Genomic DNA, 15798 nt, shown 5'->3' with positions numbered 1-15798 from the left:
CTCGGTCCTTTACTCAGCTCTCCAAACCTGAGGTCTGAGTATGGCCTCCGCCTTTGTTTGCATGTTTAGAGACCCAGCTCCTAGTACCACCGCCTCCTTGAGCCCCACAAGATGGAGAAACATTTCTAAAAATAGGGTCACCCCAGCCTTTTGCTTCCTCCCACCCCACCCCCGTTGTATTTTTAAAAAGAACTGTTTAAAAATATTTTTAAAATACGCATCAAATTCGCTCGAGGGAAAGGGCGTTGGAACCATTGAAAACTCCTTATCAGAGATTCAGTGTTTTTGTTAACTATCCCAGTTGCTAAAAGCTAGCAATTCTCCTTCTGTCTCTGAGCTAGCTGAGCTGGGGTCTGCAAGAGGACGGTGAGCACTGAGCAGGCGCTGGCTTTCCCAGCCTGAAGGCCTGGAGGTGCGGAGGCCACACTCCCTAAGGGAGCTTGCTGGGCTGCAGGCAGAGGTGCCAGTGTGGAGCTTTTCCACAGAGCATAGCCTTTTCCAGAGAAGCCTGAGCAAAACATGGCAGGGAGAGATGTTTGTATTGAAATCTGAGGAACCTCATATCTTGGCGGCCCCCCTGACAACAGCAAGCTTTCAAGCTTGTGAATTTAGGCAAAATGCAGAAGCCCCTGCTTGCAAGAAGTTGAGGGTTTGCTTAGTGTGTGAGACACACTCAAATCTGTCCATGAATCCCCTCTTTGGATATTTCACACGCATTTTGTTCATAGGCCACATTTTGTTTATACACCATTTCCTGACTGACTTGGAAGACATTTTCTTATTTAATGAACATTCAAATCAATACCTACAGTAATGTGCAACCAGAAAAGAAAAAAACCGAATTTCGTGGCCTGAAAAACATTACGAGGGAATCCAAAATGTTTTTGAAAAATCAACATCAGTCCCTTGACAGCTTGGCTGGGACCTGGTTATTTATTTCCACTCAAACATTTCTATATGTCTGATATATACAAGCTATTGTCTTTGACAAAATCAAAACAAAACAAAACATGCATGACAACTATTAGATAGCAGAGAAAATGCAATTAGTCTAAACATCAGCTAAGGGCAGTTGGGCCGAGGCTCAGGGGCCCCTTGTGAGGTGCTCACTCTGGATCTAGGGCCTGGTCCTCCTGAACTAAAGCACTGAACTTTGGGAAGGAATCTTCAATTCTTTGGCTGTTGTGCATCTTGCCAGGAGTTGGAGGTGGGGGCTACTTCTCTGAAGGACAGAGAAAGCAGCAGGATGGCTGGAGTTTAGGGAGTCCCTCAGGTTCACTGGGTTAAGGCAGGATGCTCCAGCACACCTACGGCAACTCCATCTGGCTTTCTGAAACCTCACCTCCACAAAGCAAGACTAGCAGGGCCCCTGGCCTCGCCACTCCACAAAGGCCAGACAGAGGCGCCTCGGAACCGCACAGTGGTTGAGTCCCTGGTAGAGTCAGTGGGTGGTGGAGATGGGAGGGGAACACATCTGCTCCTCTCTGTTTGGTCGAGAACAGGTCCGAGAGGCTGAGGATGTGAAGGGCCTCCTTCCCTGCCCACCCCCTGACTGGTGAAGGAGCTTCCACGTCTACCTGCAACGGCCCATTTCTGTAATTCAAGAAAGACATGCCGGACACCTTTACCCACCTCGACAGGAAAACCATATTTATAGATGGAATACAGGACCTCCGCCTCCCACTGTCTCACTCCTTTCTTCTGCCCCTGGACATTTTCCCCTCTTCTAATGCAGCCCAGCCTCAAAGCAGACTAGCAGCTCCTCATCAGCGCTAAGCTCTGGGGATCCAGTTACAGAGCTCAGTGCTCTGGCCTAGGTATGTGTGAGGTGAGAGAAGTGGGGAATTTTACTGGTCTTGACTGGGCGGGGCGGTTTGCCACAGGGCCCCAGCTTCCCTTGTCTCGCTCATGGGAAGGAAGCACCCAGTCCATCCCACCCGGTTGGAAGAGCCAGGCTAGCCTTAACGCTGAGGTGTCTCTGAGTTGGTGCGGCCACAGCCTTAAGGCTGAGGTGTCTCTGAGTTGGTGCGGCCACAGTCCCACCCCTTTCCTCCCGAAGGCTGAAGGTCTAGCGCAGCTTTTGTCCTCCCTGACCAGCCAGGGCAGACAGGAGAGGGTGGTGGCGGCACCGTTTTCCTTTCCCGAAATCAAGATTCTGGCTTTACTCCAAGAGGCTTTGGCTGTAAATAGACACAACTGTGCTCCAGCCCTTCCCACTCTGCCCAGGAGGTCTTCCTAAATTCAAGGCCACTCTGAGTTCTAGCTAGGTGCTTGCTAAATGCAGAGAGAATTGGAAAGAAGGGGGAAAGGGAAAATAACCTAAGTGAAAGCAAAAATCCAAGCTAAAGGGAGCTGGAGTGAGCTCAGGTGTAAATGCCTCAGCCAAAAGCGAAGACAGGTGACCACAGGCCACCCCTGAGGAAGCTCAAGGCCAAGGTTGCGCTGCTGCTTCCCAGCCCCTCCAGGACAGGAGACAGCGTAGACGCAGAACTGGCCAGGCCCCCAAACGTCCGTTGGGCTTTCAGGGCTGCAGACGGAACTGGAGAGTACTGGGACCAGGGGACCGAGCAGAGGAAAGGCCCCAGGCCCAGGTCCTCCTCCACGCCAGGCTTCGGCTCAACAACGCAGGCCTGGCTGCCACCAGGCCCAGGACTAATAGAGCGCCAGCGCCTGCTCACGCAACACCACGCGCTTCTTCTTCATACGACGGTTCTGGAACCAGATTTTGACCTGCTGGTCGCTGAGGTTCAGCCTGTTGGACAATTCCTTGCGCTTCTGCCGGTTGATGAACTCGTTGAGGAGGAATTCGTTCTCCAGCTCGGCGATCTGCTGCTTGGTGTAGGGTTTCCGCTTCTTGCGGGCCCTCCCCGGGGCCGCCCCCCACGGCAGGCCTGCAACACAGCCCCGACCCGAGTCAGCCCAGCCCGCGCCCTGTCGCCGGCCCGCCCCCGGAGGCTCCCTTCCCCGAGGCTCTCTCCCCGGCACCCCGCCTCCCATTCCGGCCCAGTCTGGCCCGGGGAGCATGGCCACCGTTTACCGTCGGGCAGCGAAGGTCGCAGGCAAGAGGCGACGCCCGCTGCCTGCACTGTCATGTTCAAGTTGAGCGGGCCCTTGGCGTCGTCCTTGAAGCCGGCGGCGCAGGGGGTCCCCTCAAGCAGGGCCGCAGAGCCTGGCGCGGCACGGCCCACGCCCGCGTAGTCGTACTTGGTTGACTTGAGGCCAGGGGCCGCGGGAGCCAGGCTAGACTCGGGGGCCAAGGGCGGCCGCGCACGGCCTCGCTCCTCGGGCCCAGCGGCCGGGTCGGGAGCGTAAAACTTGGCTTGCTCTTCGGGTCGGTCCTTGGCGCCCAGGGGCTGCAGGCCGAGGGGCCCGGAGCCAGCCAGGTAAGGCTGCGAGAAGCTGCCGAAGGCGGTGGCACCGGCAGGCTGCGCTGGGGCGCAGGAGGCGGGCGTCGTGGCCCAGGGCAGCGCGCTGCGCGGGTAGGAGATGGAGGGAAGCGCGGCCAGCTGGCCTCCATTCGGCCGCAGGTTGGAGAAGTAGAAGGAGTCGGGCGACTGTAGATTCAGAAGCGAGCCCACATAGCCCGCTCTGTAGAGACTGCGCTCACACATCTCCAACAAAGGGCTTCGGCTGCGCTTGCAGCAGTATTTAGTTACAACCAGGAATAAGAGGACAGGCTCAGACGATTGGACGAAACTTTGCCTGCAGGTTCTTCAAAGCCGGTCATTTCAGCACCGCCTACATCCCCCGACCCGTTTTCCCCCCCTTCAGGGTATTATGATAACACCCTCAATATTCGATGGCGAAGGACAAAGCTGCCAGGAAGAGCCCAGGCGCATTGAGCGAAAGAGAAGCCTCTGCGAGATTCCAGGCTCAGCGTCAGGAATCCGGGGCACCAGGCACAGGGCGCCTTTGCCCGAGTGTCCCTTGGGACCCTTCTCGGTCTTGATTGGCTTCGCACTCCAGTTCTCTGCCGCTTACCTGGGCCAGGCTTGCTTCTACCAGTTTTAAGTTGCAGCTGAGGCCTTTTCCAGTATGGTGAGACTCTCGGCTTGTCCGAAGACTCCGTAGTTCTGTGGAGCAACCAGCTCCATACCTAGGCCCGAGCAATGCTACTCCTTCCCCATCCCTCCTCGTCCCTTCTCCCTGGAGAGGACTCTTTACCGGTGATCTGGCAGGAAATACCCAAGTGCTGCCTGAGCCTTGGGCCCCAGGCTGCAGGCACAGTCCCAGGGATTTGCTGATTGAGAAGTGCATCACAAACTCTCCCAAGTCCGGCGCCCAGGAAAGAAGATTCACAATACTCCTGGCCGCTTCTTCATACCAAGCCCCCTGCTCCTGGGGAGGCCGGGACCGAGCAGCCCGTTTGGCCAAAGGCTATATACCTTTTATCTCCGGGAGTCACTTTGGCGACTACATCCTGCAAAACAGAAGTCCAAGGTGTTTATCCACTCTGTGGCGAGCAGAGCAGGTTGAGCTCCCCGGACCTGGTGTGGAAGGAGAGAAGAGCCAGAGCCACAGATCAGGAACAGCGAGGCACCCAGAGGAAGAGGGCTAGCAGTATTCCTCTGCTCAGCGCCTCCAGGAGCGCGGGAGGCTGGCGCATTCCGAGGTCTGGAGAACACCGAGGTGGGCGGGGCAGCGCTCGGTTGCCAGGAGCAATGTGGCAGCCCCCCGCAGCAGGCCCGCGTTCTAGTCTGGCCAGAGGGCTAGGAGTCCTCCTCTTCTGCCTCTGGTCTCAAGAGCCCCAACGACCCCGTGACTGGAGCCCGCCCCAGCCTGCAGCCCGCCTCACGGTCCCCGAGCCAAGCTGGAATTGGTTAGACTGCCAGCTCCGGCACTGAGACCACACAGGCGCCGCCGGAGGGCAAGGCTGACCACCGCGCTGCGACTTTATTGTGTGAGTTATGGCGACCAATTGGGCGGCTCTGGGGAACGCAATCGGCCTCTTCCTCCCGCTCCGGGGCGGGGGTGGAGGGTGGGGGTGGGCAGGGCGGGGGCTCCCCAAGGCTGTGTCAGTTTCCTTAGCTCAGACAGCGAGACGCACTCCGCTTCCCATCCTTTATTGATGGGGGCGAGTGGGATAGACACAAACTGCAACCTCAATTCCTAGGGGCTTAGGGGACCCAGTCTCTCATTTTTGGAAACTCTGCTTTTGAAGAGCTACCGCCACGCCAGGCCCGAAAACCCCAGCTCCAGGGGGCCCTGACATCTCCTCTCCTCCCGTCTCAGTATACAGAAATTCTCCGGTATTTCCAAGTCTATTCCGAACCCTTAGGCGGTCACACAGCTGCGGCTCGCCTCTCGGGACTAAAGATAGAAAGTAACTAAGTAAGAGAGAAAAAGAAAAGACTAGAACAACTAGACTTCTTTCATTTCTCCTTGGCTCAGAATGGTGCCCAGCCGCCCCACCTCATCTCCTGAGTTTATGATTTCCGAGGTCCAGCAAGCAAAGTTGTCTGCGTGAAGCTGGGAGCTGGCAGCTGGGGAGGAAGTGCGGCGATGGGGGAGGAGGCAGGAGGCTTGTCTAGTAGACGAGAGAATGGGAAAGCAAACTTGGCCACGGAGCTAAACGGCCCGCTCTGCCAATGCCGCCAACTGCCCAGGAGATGGCGAGCGAGCTCCACGCCTGGCGAGGCGCAGCCGCACGGTCAAGATCAACAGTGAAGGGCGGCGCAGCCGGCCTGGGGTCGCTAGCCGGTGCGGTCACGGGCCGCTGCCAGGCGTGTCCGAGCGTCTCGGGAAGCCGGAGATCGTGGCGGCAAGGCTGGCCGGGACAGCGAAGCCAGAGGGACTCGGCAGGCTGCCAGGCACGGGGAAGCATCGCAGCTGCCCCTTTGTCTGGCGGTGTGTCCCCGTTCCAAAGCCTCCCTCGCCTCTTGAATCACGCGCAGTCGCTCGGGCCTTGATTCTCCACCAGCGGCGCTCGAAACCTGCTGTGTTTCGGAGGCGCTCTCCTCGCGGCCTCTCAGTCTCCACCCGAAGGAAAGGCCTCTCCCCGAAGCTCCCAGCACAGCGCGGCTGCCCGTGGGCCTCCCTTCCAGCGCCTAGCCCACCGACCGGTTCCTTTCCTCCCTCCTCAATTCAGAATATAAAAGGAATTCGTATAAATAAATAACCAAGTTTTCATCTGTTATTGATTTAGCCATCAATTCAAATTCCACCGGGAGCGCGTTTGAGCGCAGTTTTAATCTTCAGCAAACCTCTTGTTTCTCTTAGGCCGAAGGAAACTGACGGGCAAACTACAGATGAAAGGAAAACCTCAAGGCAATTGCCCTCATCCACTTACAGGAAACCTGAGAAATGAACCCGGGAAATCGAGTGCAGTCCTGTAGTCTGGAAGTTGCGAGAAAGAAGGGGGCGAAATAACGTTGGAGAAGAAGGGATAACAGGCCCGTTTCGGGTGAAAACATGTCTTGTGAGAAAACCAGATAAAGTTAGCAATTCTTCCCAAAGTGGAAGGTCTGGGACAGTGTGGCCCCATTTTCAGGGGTTCTTTTGAGCGATCGCCACTTCTCCTCCTCCCTCTGTTTCTCTCTCTCAGCGTGTATGTTACCGTCTCTCACTCATTACTAAAACAAAGTTGGCCGCCCCGCCATCAGTTGCAAGATATGGAAGAAATCAAGCCGGGCCAGAGAAAACGAAAGTAGCTTCGAACCTGGAAACTCTGTGCTTTCTCTGGCAGATCCGTAAAGAAGCCCGCCCGCCCGCCAGAACAGTTTACATATTGTTTAAGGTTTTAAACATCTTTATTGAGCTTACATACCAAAAAGTTAGCAACCACTAAATTGTGCCTCGGTGCTAACAATGAAGAGGCACCCTATTCCTAACCGGCCGTTTCCCTGAGAAGCAAAAAGAAAGTTTGTAGTGCCTAAAAATTGCACCTAGAGTTTTCGGGTGTATAATTATGGTTTCAGTCTTCAATTGCTGTGTGCAGGCTGCTGGGAGAAGGCGATAAGGCATAAGCTGAAATGTTTCTTTTTCAATTGCCAAATATGGATATGCCTAATTTCAAGATCTTCCTAGAGTAGATATTTATAACAGCCTTGCTAGGAAGAAGCCCTCCAAGTGAGCATGATTTTCTGTACCCAGGCACATACGTGTTGATTTAAAAATAAAACTGTTTGAATAAAATGATGATATTGAAAGAGAACTGAAATTTTATTCACGTCTTTGAGGTGATCTGGTAAAAAATATTATTTTAGACACCACAAGTTATATCCTCTTAAAGACATCACTGTTTATGTTAAAGCCACGAGAAGAGTGGGGAGGGGTCGCAGAACTGGAGAGCCTGGAGGTTCCGGAGACCAGAAATGGCGTTTTTTCTTAATTTATAGGGATCAATCATGTTTCAGATAACAAGATTTAATAATAAATAAGAACAGTTTCTAGATGCAACACAAACTTGGAAAATAAAACAAATGTATAAAGACTCAGAGGAAATGAGAGAGTTCTGTTTATTTGCATCTCCCTAGGAGTAAAAAGTGATTTTTAAATGCCTGAAGCACTGCTCACATATCCCAGCTCACAGACATTTCATCTACAAAAATAATCTCTCAGTCGTATAAATATGCAGCACTTTAAAAGTAGTTATCACTTTCAGAAACATCTTTTCTTCTTTTTCTTCTTCTTGGACCTTAGAGCTCCACAATTTTTGCATTTGTTACATGTTTTACAGCTCTGAGAGAGGCCCAATGCATTTGTTCAGACAGTCGAGTTCTTCAGTGGGTTCTGGATAAAAGTTCCCACCCATGAATGGAGGAAATGGCCTCAATTCTAGTTCCATAGACCAAGGAGGGAGGTGCATTTATTTATACCATCCACGGGTACCTCTGACAATGGCAGCCATTTAAATATTTGCACCTAGAGCTGGGGTAGTAAAGGTATCCATGAGGACACATTATTTTCAAATTAAAGATTATAAAAGCATGAATCTAAAAGGTGTATTAAACACACACAACTACAACAGCAAGTGAAAGACCCAAAGATGAAAAGATTGTCTTCATTCCAATATCAATACAAACCCTATTTAATAAGGTAGCTGCTTTTAAAGCCATCACAGTACCTCCAGCCTCCTGTTTTTAGACATTCCCAGTGACCCTTGAGCACTGCCTGCCCAGAGCTGTTTTCACTTGCTTCGGGGCAACTGCTGAGAGCGAATGATTCAATTACTTAATTACAGGACATGAATGACTGCAAATAGTTCTGCCCTAATGGATTATGAAGATAATCAGTGCTGGAAACAGGCATGTAAAGTGATTTTAAAAAATAAAACCCTAAAATCAGAATGGCACTTTTGAAATTCATGGGGGGGGGGGTATACAAAAATACTTTAAGTCCTTAATACTGGCCTGGAGGGAGAAACAGAACATTAAAAACACCATAGAAAATAAACCTAGAAAAGAACAAAATCAATAATAAACAAGTAAGAAACAGAACTACACAGTCAGGTTGGGTAGCAAAAAGTTTAGAGCCAGATAAGGGGAAGAGAGAAAAACAATTCACAAAATTTGCCATTACTGGCAGGGGGTGGGGGGAATTAAATACATATTCAAGTCTTTCCAAAGGTCTTTTGGAGACAACAGGAAGCATTTAAACGCTCTGTGGCCAATCCGGCCCACATCAGGAGACAGTATCTTTCAGCTTGGAGACGATTTTCTTGTCTTTCACTCTTCTGTTTTGAAACCAAATGGTCACTTGTCTTTCGGATAGGTTCGTGGCAGCCGAGATCCGCCGCCTCTTGTCCTTGTTAATGAACTTGTTAATGGCATACTCGTTCTCCAGTTCTTTGAGCTGCAGTTTGGTGTAGGGCACCCTCTTCTTCCTCCCCCGACGGTAGACACACATGTCTGGCTGATTTAGAGCCACATCCCCTGGTATAAAAAACGGCACGGGAAATATTAGACCAGAATATCTGGAGCATCCAGCTGGGAATGTGTGTGCATATTTATGGAGCGGCTACAGGGGCTGAAGAAAGCTAAATTGTTTATATTTTATTATTATTTACATGTGATCAAGGAAAGATTATTTACACTTCAAAGTGAAGGCCTATTTGATGGATCATCATGGTTTCTCAAACCGGCACCTTAACAAGCCTGAGATTTTATGGCGTGGTGATAGGGGACGCTCATAAGGACAATTTCTGCAAATATCGGTTCGCACATACAAACCATATACAGACATTTAAAAAATGCAAGCTGTTTGTTCAAGCGTTGATTTCTTGTATTTAAAACTGGTTAACTTTAGCGGTTACTCTGGGGCATTCTTGTCCTTGAAAAGTAGGGCCTGACTCTTGAGACCTCTTTGGGGAGGAGAGACCAAGACCTGACTGAGTAAAGAGCACACAGAGACCTTCAACTTTAGAAGAAAAACAGGCCTGTGCCCGTACACAAAAAGAAAAGGGGCGTGAAAGAGGAAGTTTAAATCAAGGGAGGAATTTACAGATTTCACACTAACTGGCCGAACTGTTCCCAGTGAGTTAACCCTGGTTGGGAAAGAAAGACAGGCGCCCACTCCCAAGTAGGGGCATACACTGCAAGTCCTTTCCTTTTTTTCCTTCCTTCCCTCTTTCCTGTCCTTCCCACTCCTCCGCCCCACCACCTCCCTACCTGGAAAGGATGATTTCCAGAAGTGGGAGCCCTGTGGCTGGTCCTTGGTGCAGTACACCTGGCTGTTCCACCCATTGGCGAGCGTCCAGGACTGGTAGCCCTCCATGGAGATGTACGCCTCGTGCCGAGGTTCCCCGGAGCCGAAGGTAGAGACCATGTCGATGTAGCCGGGCACATGCTGGTAGGGGCTGGTGTAACCCTGGTAGAAGGACACCTCCTTGGCTCGCGCGGGCACCTCGTTGGCCGGTACGCTGCTGCTTGCCAGGCCCGACACGTCCATATACTTCTCCACCGGGAAGCCTCCCAGCGAGGAGTGCGGCGACGACTTGAGAGCATTCTGCTGTAAGCCCACGCCGTGCGACATGCGGCAGCTGTAGTAGCCGTTGCCGAAGTGGTAGCCGTAGCCCAGAGCCGGGGCGCCCGGGGGCGCTGCAGCGGCCGCCCCGGGCGCAGGGCACTCTTTGGCGGAGGGAGCCTCCGGGCGCCCTGAGACCACAGCCGAGGATGACGACGACGAGGCGGAGCCCGCCCGCTCAGAGGTCCCAGGGTAGGCGAAACCCGAGGCCGCCGCGGCCGCCGCCGCCGCCGCAGCCGCCGCCGCCGCCGCGCGCCCGGAGTGTGTCCCCGCGAACACTGGCGCCGAGAGGAAGCCGCGACACTGGCCGGGCGCCGCCGCCGCCACCGAGGAGGTGGAGGAAGAGGAGGCCGGGGCCGCCCCGGCCCCGCCGTCCGCTCGCAGCCCGTCCATGTCCCAGCTCCCGGCGCGGCTCATGGCCCGGCCTGGCCCGGCCCCGGCCCTGGCCCCGGCCCGGCGCAGGACACCATGGCGCGGCGCGCCTCCTCCCTCCTCTCCTTTCTCTCTCGTTCTCGCGCTCCCGCCCTCTTCCCCACTCCCTCTCTCCCTCTGCAAGCCTCCCGCCTCCCGCCAGCCCGCCCGCCCTCCAACAGGTTAGCTCATTGCGGGACGTTTATAAAAACGAAGTTCAGGTTGGGAGGGGGCCTGGGCCGGTCGGGGGGCCGCCTCCCTCCTCGAGGGCTCCTGCTCGGGGCCGTGCCATTGGCTGCGCGGGGCCACGTGGGGGTGGGGGCGCGGGAGAGCCGGGCTCCTGGCCCCGGCCCCGCTGGACCCACCCACCCACCCCGGCCCCCACCCCTCCCCAGCCCCTGAGCAGCCCACCTCCCCTTCCCGCCCTGCCCGGGACCCTGGCGTTTGCGCCGCAGCCACCCCAACGGGCTGACTGAGCGACCAACCATCCCAGGCCCTGTTTGCGACTGAGGCGGGCGCTGCGGCCTGCGCCTGGTCTCTACCGAGGCCGTTTTTGCCACCTCTTCTAGGCTCCTTGAGCTGCACAACTAAACGAAGGCCAACGACAGAAATGGTCAGAATGGTGTGCAAACAGACTGATTTTTTTTTTTTTTTTTATCGTGTTGCTTAAGCACTCGGATTAGCTGACCTAGACCCCAAACCTGAGGGAGCTAATTTTCCCGACCTTGCTACGGGGGCAAAGGCATTTCACGCATGTTATTCCAGGGGATGCTCCAAATTAAGACCAATTGGAGCAAACCCTGCTTATATACACATTGTCCGCCTGGAATATGCTCGCAAAGCGCCCTGTGGGCCAGGCGCAGAGACTCACAAATAAGTCAAGCGGACGAAAAGACTCGGCACGGAAACCGGACGATCTGCCCCCAGCGAGAATAGCCCGCTGTCTGGTCCACGCTATTCGCCTCTACACTCGGGTCAGTCGGGAGTCCTCTCCCGAGCTGAGCTTCCCAGGCCTGTCGCAGCCTCCCCTGGCGCTTAGAAAGAGTCAGCTTAGGGTTTCAGGAGAAAGCCACTCGCCACCCCACCCGCACAGTTATTCGCCTCTCCCGAAGCCGACTCGTCTTCTGCATTTTGCAGTCACCACCCACCCCCACCCGTCACTCACACCGATTAATTGAAAACTTCACTTTCCCAGGGGCCGTTGTTTCACTTTCTTTTCTAAGCTGCCAACTGCAGAGCCCTAAGAGTGGCAAACTGTTTTTCCAAGCAAAGTTGGGGCTCGTGATAGGAGCAGCTCCGAGGTTTGAGTGGGCTGCCCACAGCCCCGCGAGGATGTCAGGGAGCACAGTCCTGACCCCTCTCCGTCCCTTTGTGTCATTTCTAAGCCGCTGAGTCCCAGTTCACCAACCTCCATCTCAGCCATTAATACAAAACTGTGGCGAGAACTTTGGTGAATTTAACGTTCCACTTTAGGAACGACGTCCGAATAGCTGAGGGTTCTTGGGCGGGGGTAGGAACCCTCAGAGAGAGCCCATTTGAATCTGTAGTAGCAACTTCCCAGGCCAGCCCATCTTCAAGAAAATCACTCCCTGGAGCCTAGGATTGGTGAAGCCAGTTTCTCACCTAGCCCCGTTGTTCATGGGTCCAAGACAGAATCTGGATGGGGCAGAATAAAAGAGACTGGGCCTTCTACTGGAGCAGAGTAAAAGAGCCCTCTTGGGCCCGGCCTGGCATTGCAGGGTGGGCTGCTGGTGTTTGGAGTGTTGACACGCAGAACCCAGTAACCATAAAAGACTCAAATAAAGGGGAAAGTTATGAGAGGGGCGCTGGAAAGGAAAAGCGGGAGAATTTGATCTTTTTGAAGTCTTAAATATGTTCATGATCAAATTTGAGACAAGATGAGCCTAAGCCTTTGCAGAAAATTGTAGGTAATAGGAATTTGCTGATGAAAACAATTTTGGCTACTTGAGAGAAGGCAAAAACTAGCAATGGAAGCTGCACTGGTAGAAAGAAAGAAGAAAGAAAGAAAGGAAAAAAGAAAGAAAGAAAGAAAGAAAGAAAGAAAGAAAGAAAGAAAGAGAAAAGAGCCAGTGCTAGGAGATAGAGTTACTGACTTTTTAAAGAGTGTGGCTAGATTCTCTTTACCCAACACTTTTGGTACCAAACCAATCATGGGAAGCTACTCTGGAATGCTCTTACTTTTCTTTTGTCTCCTTTTCTTTTTTTCTCAGAAGGAGAAAACATAGAGATACTGGACACTTTTTTTCTGTGACTTCAAAAAACAAATTTGTCGAAATATTTCTAAAACACAATTGGAACCAACAAACTTTCAGTCTCTTAAAACTAAATATTCCTGTGATTTTGTGCCCTGAGTCATCTGTGCAATTTTCTATCTGATAAATACTTTTAAAACTGATTATATGCTTTAAAAAAAATGAAGAAAGTGAAATTAAGATGGGAAAGAACTTGTCAAGTTTTGCTGTTTTCAGACAGCCTTTTACTATTTATTGGCTTGATTATCTGTGCAGCAAATTAAGTTCTGCAGGACTGGGAGGAAAGTCTGAATTCATGCCCTGGTTTAAAGACGCTTCTCAATGATGGTCCCGCCTCCAGTTCCCCTATGGGACTCTCAGGAGGACTTGAGGTTTCTCTGCCTAACCTCGGGAGTGCTCAGAGACCAGTGAGACTCTGAACAATAAGGAACATTGCCTCTTGCTATCCTGCTACTGAACCTGCTTTCACTATAGCCTGTAGTCTTAGGGGAGAGAATTCCCCTTAGAAAAGAGGCTCTGACTGGACCCTCTAAGGGCCCCTAACCCCGCAGTCCAGGTCACCCACTGCTTGGATTATAGTGCTGTGGTTGAGTACCAGGCCAAGTCGGGGCTGCTCTTTTTATGAACTAATAAGACACATAGTTTACAAGTGGGGGTGTTAGGGAAGAAATTTTGAGGCTGAGTTTTTAGAAACATTTTATTTAGTTTGTATATGCTGTGTCCAAGCTGACTTCAGGTTTAAACTTAATAGGAATAATTTTCTTAAACTGATCAGAAGCACAGAGTGTGTATGTTTGTGGATGTATTAGGTTGGAGCTTTAACAACATAAATAATCTTTGTTAAATGAAAATCTTTGAAGCCATAAATGTCTCCAAACACTGACGTGTTATTCAGTGAAACCAGTTTGCCACTTTTTCTGATTTTGGTGAGAAACTCAGGATAGCCCTTTACTGTCCACAGTTCCACTCTGCCAGGATGAGGGACTCAGATCAGTTCTGCCCTCCTCTCTCACCACTCACTCCCCTTCCTCCTTTCCCTCCACAAGCATGCTTTTTTTGGGAATCAGTTATGTTCTGAAAGTCACATTTTCTTTTTCTCCTTGTAGATGATCTTTTAAGTCATGTCCTGATCATGGGGTGGGGAATGGGTAGATCCAGGCTGTGATTTAGATTTATTGAAGAACACACGTTCCTCTGCTTGCCAAGAGCAGTGAACTCAATTAACCACATAATCGGTGACCATTGGGTCCAGGAGAATAATAACCAAGTCTTATCAGAGTAGGGTCTTAAGACTCCTTTGAAAGTGTTATCCAGGACACCCTCCTAATTAATTGTAAAACGCCAAAAATTCACTGTAAAAAGTCTTAATTCCAAAGTAAAGTCTTAAATCCAGTGGAGCTGGCTGGACAGTGTTCTTAACCAGGTCTGTGCCCTGACAACTTTGGAACTAATCTTCCCTCTGCAGACAATACCCAGTTCACTCGGGCTGGAAATATCTAAAGGTATTTTATATATAAAACAAAAACAAACCTAGGATGAAGAAAGTGGTCTCTAGCAAAAGCCAGACAGTGGAATCCTTAGTTGAGAACTTTTTAGGTCTGAAATGTATTCTGCTTGGATGTAACAATGGAATTGAACTTTATTAAATGTAAATTATTTGCAATAAAGAAAACTCATCAAACCCGAAGCGTTATTTGGTGAAACCAAGTTTGCCTTCCACAAGGCAGCTGGCCCTTGTTTGGGATGAAGAGAACTCCTCCATTCCTGGCGAGAATGAAGCACTTGGAAAGTTTTCCCTTTCAGAGAAACGTTCATCTCCCTGCGGAGAGGATGCGGGAGGGTTACTTGTTGCTCTTCTCAAAAACAAAACCTAGGACCGAAAACAATTTTCTGCTGTTTTGTTTACATCTCAAGCTGTGGGATTGTCCTCGAGAAACACTTGTCTAACAATATAATTTTTTACTGAAGACCAGAAAGTGCTAACTCTGTCGGCCTTTTGGAGTGAAAGGGAATCTTCCTCTCTCTTCCCTCCTCATTCCTCAGAGCACGCCGTCTTTATGGGGAATCCAGGTGTGGTCACCTGCAGAGTAAAAGGAGGAAGGTTAAGGAAATGCCCAATCACCAAGGGGCGGAGGTGGAAGGGCGCAGGGAGGAAGGAGAAGGGGCGAGTAGTCAGGCTTAGCTTCCCGGATGGGCGGCGTGCAGTTCCCTAGGCCTGGCGCTAGATGTCCCTGCAAGTTTTCCTGTCGCGTCTCAGGGCGCACAAGCTTCAGGCCGGCAGCCTGTTTGAGTAGCCTCAGAGTTCATGGAGAAAATATCCCTCCACCCTGGTGAGGTGCCGGACTGTAGGGGGAAGAGGGAAGAGGGAAGGGGGAGAAGAAATCGAAGCAGCCATAGAGATCTGGGAGAGACAGAGAGCTCCAGGCTGGCCTGCCAGTGATGTTGCCAGGAGTAAGCTGACAGTAAGGAGTCCAGCCCGGAGTCCCCAAACCAGAGACTTCCCTTATAAACCGGAGCCTCAAGCCAGGGGCCTTCACTTAGCCTAAAGAAAGCGTGCACGGGATCCGTAGCCCAGGTTCTAGCCCTCCCGCTGGCCACCACATCCAGCGGACCCAGTCTTGGAGCGCGCTTACGTCCAAAAGCAGGCCCGCGAGATTTTGGCCCATGGTCTGGGAGCCTTCCACTCAGAAGAGGAGAGCCAGGCTCCAGTGGACGAAGTACCCTTCCCTCCTCTCTGGTAGCACGGGCAAATTTTTATCTTCAGTCGACCAAGAAGTGGAGAACCCATCTCCTCAAGAAACAAATATTCAGTCTGAAGACCTGCCCCTTCTCCCCAAATTAGGTCTCTTTAATGTGATTCCTTTTTTTGAGCAGAAATTGCTTTTCAGCCCATTTGGGGAAAGTCGTTTGCACACCTTCACCCTTAATGCATCTTCAAAATTCCTATCAAACTACCCGGAAATGGTGTGGATTATTGTCTTGTTTTACTAAGTCCTGTACCATGGCAGTGAGTAGGGGGTCTTGATCGCTCAAAAGCAGTGTCAAAAAAAAAAAAAAAGGACATTTGATAATCCCATTCTCCATCTCAGCATCCACTTTCTGGGAGAAGTGCAAGGTTTAGGGATTTCATTAATAAACACCAACAGAACTA

The 15798-nt window shown here is 51.6% G+C and overlaps 2 protein-coding genes across 2 annotated transcripts; both read right to left on the bottom strand.

Moving 5' to 3' along the window:
* Nucleotides 1–2652: 2652 nt before the first annotated feature.
* On the bottom strand, nucleotides 2653–3611 carry HOXD12 (homeobox D12). The gene is made up of 2 exons (XM_066346458.1): nucleotides 3038–3611; nucleotides 2653–2891 (listed from the first exon to the last, which is right to left on the bottom strand). Exons 1-2 carry the CDS (start codon nucleotides 3609–3611, stop codon nucleotides 2653–2655), a joined length of 813 nt encoding a protein of 270 aa, XP_066202555.1.
* A 5011-nt stretch (nucleotides 3612–8622) lies between these two features.
* HOXD13 (homeobox D13) lies at nucleotides 8623–10380 on the bottom strand. The gene is made up of 2 exons (XM_066346080.1): nucleotides 9609–10380; nucleotides 8623–8873 (listed from the first exon to the last, which is right to left on the bottom strand). Exons 1-2 carry the CDS (start codon nucleotides 10378–10380, stop codon nucleotides 8623–8625), a joined length of 1023 nt encoding a protein of 340 aa, XP_066202177.1.
* Between the last annotated feature and the right edge of the window lie 5418 nt (nucleotides 10381–15798).

This window comes from Saccopteryx leptura, chromosome 7, assembly GCF_036850995.1.
Source record: "Saccopteryx leptura isolate mSacLep1 chromosome 7, mSacLep1_pri_phased_curated, whole genome shotgun sequence".
NCBI lineage: Eukaryota > Metazoa > Chordata > Mammalia > Chiroptera > Emballonuridae > Saccopteryx > Saccopteryx leptura.
The sequence above is the reverse complement of the archived record's forward strand: the minus strand, read 5'-3'. Positions and strand labels throughout refer to the sequence as shown.

What these genes read in the sequence shown, in the direction of transcription:
- HOXD12 (XM_066346458.1), bottom strand. Translation starts at nt 3,611, where the DNA reads ATGTGTGAGCGCAGTCTCTACAGAGCGGGCTATGTGGGCTCGCTTCTG. An exon ending in GCGACCTTCGCTGCCCGACG is followed by an intron (nt 2,892 to 3,037) that starts GTAAACGGTGGC and finishes GCTGTGTTGCAG; the next exon opens with GCCTGCCGTGGGGGGCGGCC.
- HOXD13 (XM_066346080.1), bottom strand. Translation starts at nt 10,380, where the DNA reads ATGAGCCGCGCCGGGAGCTGGGACATGGACGGGCTGCGAGCGGACGGC. An exon ending in CTGGAAATCATCCTTTCCAG is followed by an intron (nt 8,874 to 9,608) that starts GTAGGGAGGTGG and finishes TTTTTATACCAG; the next exon opens with GGGATGTGGCTCTAAATCAG.